The 11,750-nt window shown below is 32.6% G+C and overlaps 1 protein-coding gene across 1 annotated transcript; it reads right to left on the reverse strand.

The window, feature by feature from the left end:
- Positions 1-816: 816 nt before the first annotated feature.
- LOC149536132 (receptor protein-tyrosine kinase CEPR1-like) lies at positions 817-1,470 on the reverse strand. Its single transcript, XM_089806236.1, has one exon. It carries the CDS (start codon positions 1,468-1,470, stop codon positions 817-819), a length of 654 nt encoding a protein of 217 aa, XP_089662362.1.
- Positions 1,471-11,750: the final 10,280 nt, after the last annotated feature.

The following is an 11,750-nucleotide window of genomic DNA, read 5'->3' on the forward strand; positions in this document are numbered from 1 at the left end:
ATATTGAACAATTTACTAACAACTATAGCACTTACTCATTCCAACATCTCCACCACAGCCCTCATGGAAGGCCTGCGTTTGGGGTTCCCATTTGTGCATGCTAGTCCCACCCTCAACACTCGCAACATTTGTTCTATGCACCTTTCTTCCTTTACTCGGCAATCCAACGCTGCCGCCTCTCCACCGCCCATTGTTATTGTTATTGTGTTGCGGATCCACTGCACTATCTCTACTCCTTCACCGTATGCATCAGTAGCCTTCATACGACTTACCAACTCCAACAATACCACTCCGAAACTGTATACGTCACTTTTCTTTCCCACTTTCAATCCATGCCCATACTCTGCACATACAAAATTTATAATGTTAAAGGCACTCAACTTTTAATAAGAATATTTATCATATCAACAATGACGAGCGGAGATAAAACCAAACCTGGGGCTATATACCCGTGGGATCCTACATAACCAGACCCCATATACTCATCGCCCAGCCTCTCAAGCACTCTGGATATGCCAAAATCTGCAATTTTAGCTTCAAAGTCCACATCGAGCAAGATGTTACTGGATTTCACATCCCTGTGTAACATTAGAGGCGAGCAATCATGATGCATATAACTGAGTCCACGAACTGCGCCAAGAGCGATATTATATCGCGTCGGCCATTGCAAGGCCATTTTTGATAATGGGTTTCCATGGATAAAGTCAAACAAGCTGCCGTTGGGCATGAACTCGTAGACCAGCAGCTTGAAATTGGACTCTTCACTTGAAATGCAACAGATGAGCTTTATGATGTTGGTATGACGGATAAGTCCCATTATATCCACTTCGAGATCCCCAATTTTATTCTCTTCCTGCTCACGATTTCCCCAAAATTTCCTGATGTTAGTTTGCCCCTGATCTGGATCTTCTTTACGGCCACCACTTGCCCGGTCTGCAGAATGACCTTATAAATCTTCCCGGCACTTCCAGTAACAATAAAGTTACTCTCCTTCAAATTGCCGAGGATGTATGACTCATCCATTTCTGTCGAAATGAACGATGTCTTCTTCCACGATGGTGTTTCAGTTGGCTTCCTGCGAGACCAACGACAAAGACAGATTGAGCTCAAAGCCACGACTACAATGAATAAAGGTGCCACTAGAATGATAGCTAGTCTGGTGATCTTGTGTGGAGTGGAGCACGGAGGAAGCGGCAAATTCTGACCTCCGCAAAGCCTTGGGTTAGGAAGTACCATTTCCATGTATTTTTCTCTGTCTAGCTCGTCAGGAACACAACCAGACAAGTTATTGCTGGATATATTGAAAGAAATCAGCGAGTCCCATCGTAATTCGGAAGGAATGCGTCCCGTCAATGCATTTTCGCAAAGACCCAAATAGGTTAATATCCTCAGTTGATGGATGTTTGCAGGAATTTGCCCAGACAAATCATTGTGAGAGAGATCTATTGCTTGCAAACTAGAAAGATCCATAATTCTTCATGGAATTTGACCAGACAAATTATTGCTGTTGAGACGAAGTTCTCTCAAGCTTCTGAGATCCATTAGATTGCTCGGAATATTACCCTGTAGATGATTCTGCGACATATCCAACAACTCCAGCTCTGTCAAATTGCCGAAGATATCCGGGATTTCGCCTACAAGATTACACTCCTGTAGATGTAATTCCTGCAGCTGCCTTGAATGCCCGAGCCATCTCGGTACCGTCCCCGGAAGCAGAGGATTATAGCCAATTGTGAATTTCACCACAGACTTCAAATTCTCAAGAACATCGAATGTCCCATTGAATCTATTTCCGTCGAGGTGGAGTACTTTTAGGTTTGGCAGCATTGCCAAGGCCGGAGGAATGGGGCCACTCAAACTATTAACACCCAAATTCAATTTTCTCAACTCGCTCAATTCGAATATACGACTGGGCAGCGTTCCTGAAAAATTGTTGCCAGACAAGTCGAGCTCCCTGAAACGCTTGCAACGCAAGAGGCCGTTTGGGAAGGGACCGCTGAATCCATTGTATGGAGAATCAACACGGTTAGATTGTTAGATTTATTACATTAATTAGGTTAGTTTTTATGTTTAGATTAGATAAATAAAATTAGTTTAATATATAATTGTGAGAAGTTATTCTCATAAGTAGTTGTAAGGGAAAATAATTGCTGTTAGGGAAAATAAGACTATATAAAGATGTTTAGATATCAATGTAAATATTAATATCATTCCAGTATAATATTCAGTATCATTCATATCATTGATAGTTTCAATTCTGTATGTTTTCAAATGTATCTAGAAAATCTGAATCAATAGTTTCAGCATTTTATATTTTTGCTCTTTCATTTTATATTTTCAGTTTCACATTCTTTGGGCCTGTTACAGTGGTATCAGAGTAGGTTAATCAATGGGGAGAAGAGTGCTTTTAATAGATTTTGGATGAGTAGACCCTATTTGTTGTGAATAAAATAGAAGGCTGGAGGCAATGGAGGTTGGAGGATTCTTATCATCTCTAGCTAGCTTCTCGCACATAGATGATTATTGCATGGGAAGCACCTATTTGTGTCCCTGAGGGAGCTTGGCTACGTGATTGTCCTTCTATGAACTGGGGAGGGGCAGGATTTGAAGAATGGCATTAGAGACACTCAAAGGAGATGTTGACTTTCAGAGGAAAGACGTCCATATGTTAATGGTGATTGTGTCTACGACACTTAAGGAGGCATTAGACACACTTGGAGGAGATGTGGACTTTCGAAGGAAAGGCATCTCATGTGCAACACAAAGGAAGCATCAGGTACACTGCATGAAAATGTGAAATTGTGGAGGAACCATGTCTTGTTGTGTAAGGGAGGTGGAAACAATGTTATTGTGAGGTCAACTTCAAGATTTATAGTCTAAAGTTGGGATATTAGGATAGGAGGGCAACTTCAGGATTAGGATTTGCAATTTGAAGTTGCAAAGAGGGAGACTACTTTCAAAGATTGGTGAAGGAGCTTCATCAAAGTTTCTATAGGAATAATATTGGTGAAGGCTTTTCACTTTTATTCGATTAATGTAATAAGGGTGGAATGTTGGAATTATTACATTAATTAGGTTAGGTTAGTTTATAATAAGTGAGAATGTTAGATTGTTGAATTAATGTAATAAGGGGGAATGTTAAATTTATTACATTAATTAGGTTAGTTTCTATGTTTAGATTAGATAAATAAAATTAGTTCAATATATAGTTGTGGGAAGTTATTCCTGTAAGTAGTTGCTATAAGAGAAAATAAGACTATATAAAGATGCTCAGATATCAATGTAAATATTAATATTATTCCAGTATAATATTCAGTATCATTCATATCATTGTTAGTTTCAATTTTGTATGTTTTCAAATGTATCTAGAAAATTTGAATCAATAGTTTCAACATTTTATATTTTTGCTCTTTCATTTTATATTTTCAGTTTCACATTCTTTGGGCCTGTTACATAGATTAGCAAGGCTGCATATAGCAAATGTCAAGTTGCCTGAAATAAAAGAATTAGTTAGATCAACTTTGGTAATGCTATTAAATGCATCACAAGTGATTCCAATCCAACCACATGGATTTTGGTTAGATTCATTCCAATCACTCAAAGGATCTCCTCCCAATCTTCCTCTTTTATTTTAAAAAGAATTAAGTCATCTTGCAAAAGGGGAGCACAGGGCAGAAGTAATAGTGAACAGGTAAGAATGCAACAAAAGAAAGGTAGACTAGGGCAACGCATAATTGCTGGTTTTAAGGCTCCTAATTTTCTTGTTCAAAAATATAGAAACAGGCTACTAGAAATAATCCTCAGCAATAAGAGTTGCATCTTTTGTTCTGTCATTGACACCTTTAACGTGTTAAAGATGGCCAATGGTGATGAAACTCTATGTACATTGAAGACCACGTGAATTAAAGAGAATGGACAGGAAACTGCAACCTACGCTATATCTCACTTTCTTGTTCAAACGATGGACATCTCGAGCCACACATAGTTGTGAGTGTGGGCCCACCTTCACTCTCTCATCATGTGGGTTAAGGTTGTAGTCAAATGCTTGTAGGAGGTGCATCCAAAATAGGGCGCTGTTTATCTCGACCCCATATTATTAGTTGCTAGGAAGTATTGGAATTATTCAATTCAATTTTTTCAATTTAATTGATGGGGATTTAAAAGATCGAGAAAATTCAATTCTTTTCAACAAAAATATAAACATTTTCTAACAAGTCTATCATGCATTAATGAATGCATTAATTACAACTTTATCTTTTCCACATTTGTGACAAGTGGTTTAACTTTTCAAATTTTACATTGATGTTTTTTTTTGTCATCTGTAAGAAAATACAAATATTTTGTAACAAGTCTATCATGCATTAATGAATGCATTAATTACAACTTTACCTTTTTCACACTTGTGACAAGTGGATTAACTTTTCAAAAAAAAATCATTTTTATCTTCCACCTCACAAATGAATGTCTAATCAATATTATTTATCACTATCTATTTTTCTACATATAGAGTTAAATGTTTTACTTTTCTTATTTTAAATATATTGATTAGTTTTACATTGATGTTTATTTTTATCATTTGTAAAATGTTATTTCTTTAAGCTTACACTATAATTTTCTAGCTACTATTTTACAATCTTATTCTAATTTTTTATTACCATTTTACAAATTGAAAAACCAATACTACCCTTCAAACTAATTAGATATTTTGGTAGTTTGAATTAAGTAATCAACAATTTATCTTTTTCAATCAAATATTTCAAGTTATAACTGAATTAGTAGAAATGACTAGTTCATTCATATAATATAATTTCTATTGTTATTTATATATTTTTAAAATAATATAATTATTAATATTTTTAAAATTCCCTTCAACTCTCTCTATCATTCTACCTTTAATTGTCCATATAATAACATATCATTCTCTTTCTTAGCTCTCTCTTCATATCCTTCCTTTCTACTTATAAATTTCCATTTCCCTTCTTTTTGAATTATTGGTAGGAACTTTGATGCATTGTGTCTCTTGTTATAAAAAGTTCAAGGAATAAAAATATAGATCTAAGACGTCTAAAATAATAATAATTTTCCATTCATAATGTGGAAAATTATAAGCTTACAAATAGTATAATAATAATGAAAAAAAAATTTATTTATTTGATTTTATTTTGACTTTTGGCAGATTTTCAACTTCTTTATTCTTTTGTGGTCCTTGAGTTACCCATTTTGACTGCTTTTAAATATAAAAATTAATATTATTTTTTATTATTAAGTAAAATATCTATAATTTTTTGAATATATATATATATATATATATATATCCTTTACAATAAAAAAAAATGTTATATGATTGACCATATTTCTTTTAAAAACTCTTTCTGGCCATTGATCTAAGTTTCTACAACTCTATTTTTCAATTTTGATAGCATGAAGCTTCAATCTCCTCAAATAGTTTATTGTATTCTAAGCACATATATTTAAAAGTCAAACATTGATAACAATTTTCAATAGTAAATTATTTTTTTGTTTGAAATCCTGTACTTTTTTAAAACTAAAAAATTAAGCTAAAAGAGATTTAAGAAAAGTTCGAAAAAATAGATCAATGGTCATTAAATCTGTTCACATTTTATAAAATTATTATTAGTGTATATTATTCTATACGATTAGAAAATGCCAATTTTAAATATTTTTTAATAAATTTATGTTTTACATATTCTTCCAATATATGAAATTATGTAATATTTTAAGATTACTTTCTTCAAAATCTTAATCTAATATTGTAATCTTACAGATGCTAATATATCACAATGAAAATTCGCTAGACATAATTCACATATAAAAAAATCTCATTGCCACCACTTCAAAGCTTACTGATTTCTCCTTCATTTAACCAATGAAATTGATTCTTTTCCTTGGCATGCTTGAAATGAAAATCCATATAACTATTTATTCCTCCTCTATATACTTGGTGATTGTATGTCTTTTTATTACATCACACTTAGCTACTATCAACACAACCTGCCTTGATTGATTTCCCAATTCTCAATCATCCCCAAAGTACATTTTTAGAAATAGATTATTTCTTTCAATAATGCACTTTAAGTATAAGAGCTCCAAATTTTGTAGCGAAGTTTTGCCAAAAAATGTTTTCAAATAAACTTTTTTTTTAAAACATCACATTCACAAAATTATATTATATCCAAACTGAAAAAAATGTATAGGAATAAAAAATGAGTAATAAGAAAGAAAAATTGTACAATGTGGTTTTTTATTTAACATATTGTAAGACTATCGATTCCCTTACTTTTTGTTAAGGAAAAATTGGCCCCAACATCATTTTATGGTTTTGGAGAAAATAAGAATTCAATATCAGTTTTGTAATGATGTAAAAGGTAAAGGTAGTGATTCCATAAAATTTGTAAAAATTTCATTCCAAGGCATAACTCTCCATTCAAAGTGAAAATACAAGTTACAAATTTAAAATTTTATAATTCTTTCAAACTTCCAATTTCTTATAAATTTGTGGCACCACAAAAAGAGCTCATAAGAAAATAGATCAAGCATCTTTTCACAATTTTGTAGAATTATAATTTTGCACCCATTACTTCAATATAGAAAAATTAAGCAATTAGTAGTCAAGGATAAAGCATGGCCAAAAATCTATAATGTTGGCCAATAATTTAAAAGGAAAACAAGAAAGAGGAGCAAGGGAATCAGGAGACCTCGGATGCTTTGGGAAACAAGATTGTCCAGATGGAGAAGAGTACAAAGGATGTGCTTGCAAAGTGTTAGGGTTTTCTCGACTCTTCAGTTGATTGCTTAAAATGGGTTCTAAATATCATGAATAAGGGTAAGAAAATTAACTTGGTGCTAGATCTAGACTAACTAGAAAAGGATGATGAAAAGGATGGAGCTGGAAAAAAGAGCACTTCAATACAAAAAAGAAATAGAAGATGGAGGTTCAGATTGACCAAAACAACATAAAGAAGGTCATAAAGTACATTAAAGGGATTCAAAAGGAGTTGAAAGAAAAGGTCAAATATCTGACCTAAGGCGCTTTCCTTCATCTTTGTCTTTTTATTGATTTTATTTGTCATGTTTTTGCTAGGTAGTTAGCTATTTTTTCGTCATCTAGTTTTTAGTGTTGGTTTTTGCAAGGTTTGGTTAATTGTGGTTTTGGGTGTGTTTATTGGTCAAAACACTATTTTCTTCAAGATTGAATGCTTTATTTTTAATGTAAAACTTTTGGGGTTTTGGGTCCCCTATAAAAAACCTATTTTAGGCTTAATCAAAAACAATTTACAATATTGAATAACTGTACAAGTAGAGAAACCTTCCATCAAAAATCATATTGTGGTAGCTTGACATAAGAAGTTAAATAATAAAGAATCAAAATGCCTAACATGGCTAGGAACTATGATAAATTAGGTATTTCTTGTGCTCCTAGAAAGTACATTGTCATTAGAGAAGTCTCCAGTATTGCAATATGAAACCTCTTTAGTAAGTCTTCCTCAATACCTTTATAATCAAACACATAAAAAAATAATAATAATAAGTAATTAGAATAAATAATAAAATTATATACTCTCATAATTGAGTGTAAACAAACCAACCTTTGATTAATGTAAAATCATTGACTTGTAAAATATTTCCAAAAACTCTTGTATATTATCATACACTTAAAGTAAAATGATCACTAAATAATGTGCAATAAATCATTCTTCAAAGTGAGTAGATATCAAATTTGAATCTAAAATCATGTATTAACAAAAGTACAATATATGTTGTCCCCACCACCCTCTCTCATCTTCTCACTAAATAATTGTGGTGAAATTTTCTTATTTATGCCAATTGGTCCCTTTGGGAAGAGAGGGATAATTAGATATTTCAGAATAAATATATCTTTGAGAAGGCCCTATTTTACTCCACTATGAATAATATGAAGGAAATTATGATAAATATTTAACATTTCAATCATAATCATCCCCCTTCTAACGATTGTGATATAGCGAAAAGTGTGTGTCTTTCCAACTCTCTTCTCAAGTATAGGTCTCACGGCTAGGCTAAGAAACTTGGTAAATGGTCCCATCTAATCTAGAATGGGAAAATAAATTCAGATGGCTCATCGATTGGTAATTGAGGTCAAGTGGGTAGGTATGGGATTGTGTGAAACATTCTTGGTGCATCTTAATTTCATTCACTATGAGCCTAAGGCCCTAGACCACCCATGTTACTAAAGTCCTTGCCATTTTTCATAGGGTGGAGCTAGACGTTAGTTGTAGTTATCATAAGATTTTAGAGGAAGTTGATGAAAATAGGCTGTGCAGGCCTCTAATAGGAAAATGCATGCATTGATGGAATACAATACTTTCATTCAAAATATTTCCAAACTCCTAGGGTCAATGGGTAATTCCTGTTTTCATTCGTACCTAGCAAGAGGGGATTAGATCCACTAATTGGCTCACTACAATATTTCTATTAATTTTTGGAATGAAGTTAATTTTCTCCCCATGTCAATAGTGCAAAAATCATTAAAGATACTTCTAATTTAGGAAATAATGAGATCAAATATCAACTTGATGATGAAAAGAAAGGATCAACACTTACCTTGGAGCTCAAGATTTGGATTTTCTCTTTTTCTTTAGTTTTATATTTAATTTTCTCTAAAAATATTTGTGATCACACACTTCTTGTAGGGTTTGATTTTTTTGCTGTGGCTCCATTTTTTAGTTGAAGTTGGGAGTGCATTTGGTGGGGAGTGTTTGACATTCATAATAGAGTCACATTATTTCAAGGAGCATAGAAATAGTTTGAAAATATGGAAAATTACTTTGAATAACCATATTGATACTTACATTAAGGTTCGGAAGGGTTGTAATCCTGGCTCACCATGGAATTTTTTTGAGTCCTAAGTGTATGGTATGGTTTGTATTCAAGGTGTCTGATTAATGGTTTTAGAAAAAATTATCACAATTGTGATGAGTCTCATCATGGAGGCTAAAGAAATACCTCAAAATTTAAAGGCCATCTACAAGGAGGATTTCAAAGGGTTCCTAAACCTTGGTGAAAAATGTCAAGGTTGTAAATGACTTCAAAAAAGAAGAGTTTCCCAGCGAATAGAGATCAATTTGATTAAATTCTTATCGAGGTCATCATACTCAAGGGTAGATTCAAGTGTTTCTATTCCCATGTATTTACTATAATAAATTTCTTTCATAGAGGTGTAAAGTTAAATTTCACTTTCTAGTTATTTTCTTCTTTTAGTAAGTTTTTCGATAAATCTAAAAGTAAAGATAAGATTCCCCTTGACTAGAGCCTTATTCTATATTTGTAGATATCACACCTTAAGGGAGCCCTTCTTCTTCCATTTTTAATAAGCATGTTTATCATATTTTTACCCTTATTCAACCATCTTCCAAAGAAATTGCTATTCCTCTCTCCTCATACACAAACTATATCAATCCCATCAGAAATAAAATATATATATTGCTTTGGGTTTCGAGTAGCTAAAGAATGACACACTTGATATTTGTGAAGAATATTCCTCTATGTGGTCTAAAAAGTTAGTGTGGACTTCCAAAATATCCATTAATAATTCCTTTGTCTTGTCTATCTTTCCACCTTCCTATAATTTCTATATCACCTATGTTTGTGGCACAAATATTCCCTAAAATTTCACCCATCAAGAAAAACCAAAACCTTTTGAGGTACTTATGAATTAGGTACCTTGGGCATAAAGTTTGAGGATCTCTATGTTTTTCTTAAAAAATAAAAACAATACTATGTGTAAATGGCTTATCCTCCAACTATAAATAAGAAAAATTATTGGATTAGAGATCATTTATTAAGTATAAAATAAGGTGATATATTGGACTAAGAAAAAAGGTGATGATAGTTAATAAGATTTTTTTGGCAACTTTTCCCAAAATTTAACAATAGTAGGATAATTGAGGATCAAATTAATGAGTGAAGGATCAAGACTCACTTCGAGGATGTAAAAATGGAAATTATTAATATCTTGGCAAATATGAAGGCTAACTAGTGCCATATAAATCAAAACCTTGAGGACCTATCCATGTGTATCAAGGAAATTCTAGAGGATGACCAATTTATTCATCAATTCCATTTAAAATAAGGTAAAGGAAAGAAAGGTGGAGAACTAAACGAGGGGGAATAGTTTGCAAGTGGTGTACAATGGGGATGTAATCTTTAGGGATGACATCTCTTCTTTGCCTAAGAAATATGCCACCTTATAATTTTCCCTTTTAGGGTTAGTCAATATTACTACTCATTTAATCAATCATACTATTCATAATAGTCAATTTTATCATCAAATGATGTTATTAACTTAATTTAGGATAGGAGGAAATAAATATTGTCCAAGTTGGATAGAGACAACATTGATAGAATCCATGATGATCCCCACCCTCTATTGGGATAAGATCCATTACATTCAATTTATACAAGACCCTTATGGGTATCACTATACTTCTTTAGACAATGATGATAATGTTGGGGATTATCTTTTAGTTTAAGAAGGAGACTTCAGTTTTGGAAATCTAATAGGGAAAGTGTGATACTGAGGTGGGGGGTGAATCGGGATCTATAAAAACTCTTTCACTTCATACATGAAACATATTGATATCACGACATAAATCCCTCATTTAGACATCCATCTCATATCAATGCAATCATTCTCATTAACATAATATCAAATCTACCTTCTAACTTCATGAATGTAAACTCATAAACACATAACACATCAACACACAAATTTGCTAATGCAAAAAATCTCCAAGGTGAAGGTAAAATTGCGGTGGGGATGACACCCATAAAATCTTTACTACTATAGCAATAAAATTGTGGATGTTATGACTACAATGTGTTAGTTTGTTGTGACTTATCAGGGAAGTACTATACATACTTCATAATTATTTGGGGTTTGGGGCATCACACCTATTTTATCGGTAATTTTTTTAGGCCAACATATTATAATTAACTATAACCCTAAAGTAGAAAAATACTTGTATAAAATAACTTAGGGTTAAGGATTTTTCCATAAGGTGTGATGTGAAAATTTCTTCTTGCATTGGTATTGAGCTGTAAGGGATTACATATTATAATTAGGTTGTAATTATTGGATCATAATAATATTGGGCTTAATGTTTGGTGGACATAGCCTAGGGATTGGGTGAACCACCTTAAATCTTGGTGTCTTGTTTTCCTTCTTATGTGATTTAATATTTCCTGATATTGTTTATATTTGCATGTAATTGTTATTTTTGATCATAACAAGTGGTATCAGAGTGAGGTTGTTGTTTTTCAGTTATCCTCTATAGGAAAGTTTCACAACTGAGCAGGGCTGAGTGGAAGCGATGGCAAATGAGTGTAAACTAAGGATTGATAAGTTTAATGGGCATAATTTTTAGTTATGAAAAATGTGAATGCAGGAAAATCTCTATTAGAAGGATTTATGGAAGCCATTGGAAGGAAAAACCAAGAATCAGGGAATTATGAGAAATGAGGATTGGGATATTTTAGATAGAAAGGAACTTGGAAACATTTGATTATGCTTGAAACCATCGATAAAATTTAACATTACAAAAGAAAAGATGACAATAGAGCTGATGGAAACCCTAGTGAAATTGTATGAAAAGCCCTCTACTTCAAATAAGGTATTTCTCATGAAGCATTTATTTAATATGAAGATGGTAGAAGGTGGATCTATCGTGGATCATTTAAATGAGTTTAATATT

Source organism: Cupressus sempervirens, chromosome 10, assembly GCF_028749045.1.
Source record: "Cupressus sempervirens isolate cs-2001-9-10 chromosome 10, ASM2874904v1, whole genome shotgun sequence".
In the NCBI taxonomy this organism is placed as follows: domain Eukaryota; kingdom Viridiplantae; phylum Streptophyta; class Pinopsida; order Cupressales; family Cupressaceae; genus Cupressus; species Cupressus sempervirens.

Bases quoted from the DNA above. Each gene is read 5' to 3' on its own strand.
- LOC149536132 (XM_089806236.1), bottom strand. From the start codon at position 1,470: ATGGATCTTTCTAGTTTGCAAGCAATAGATCTCTCTCACAATGATTTG.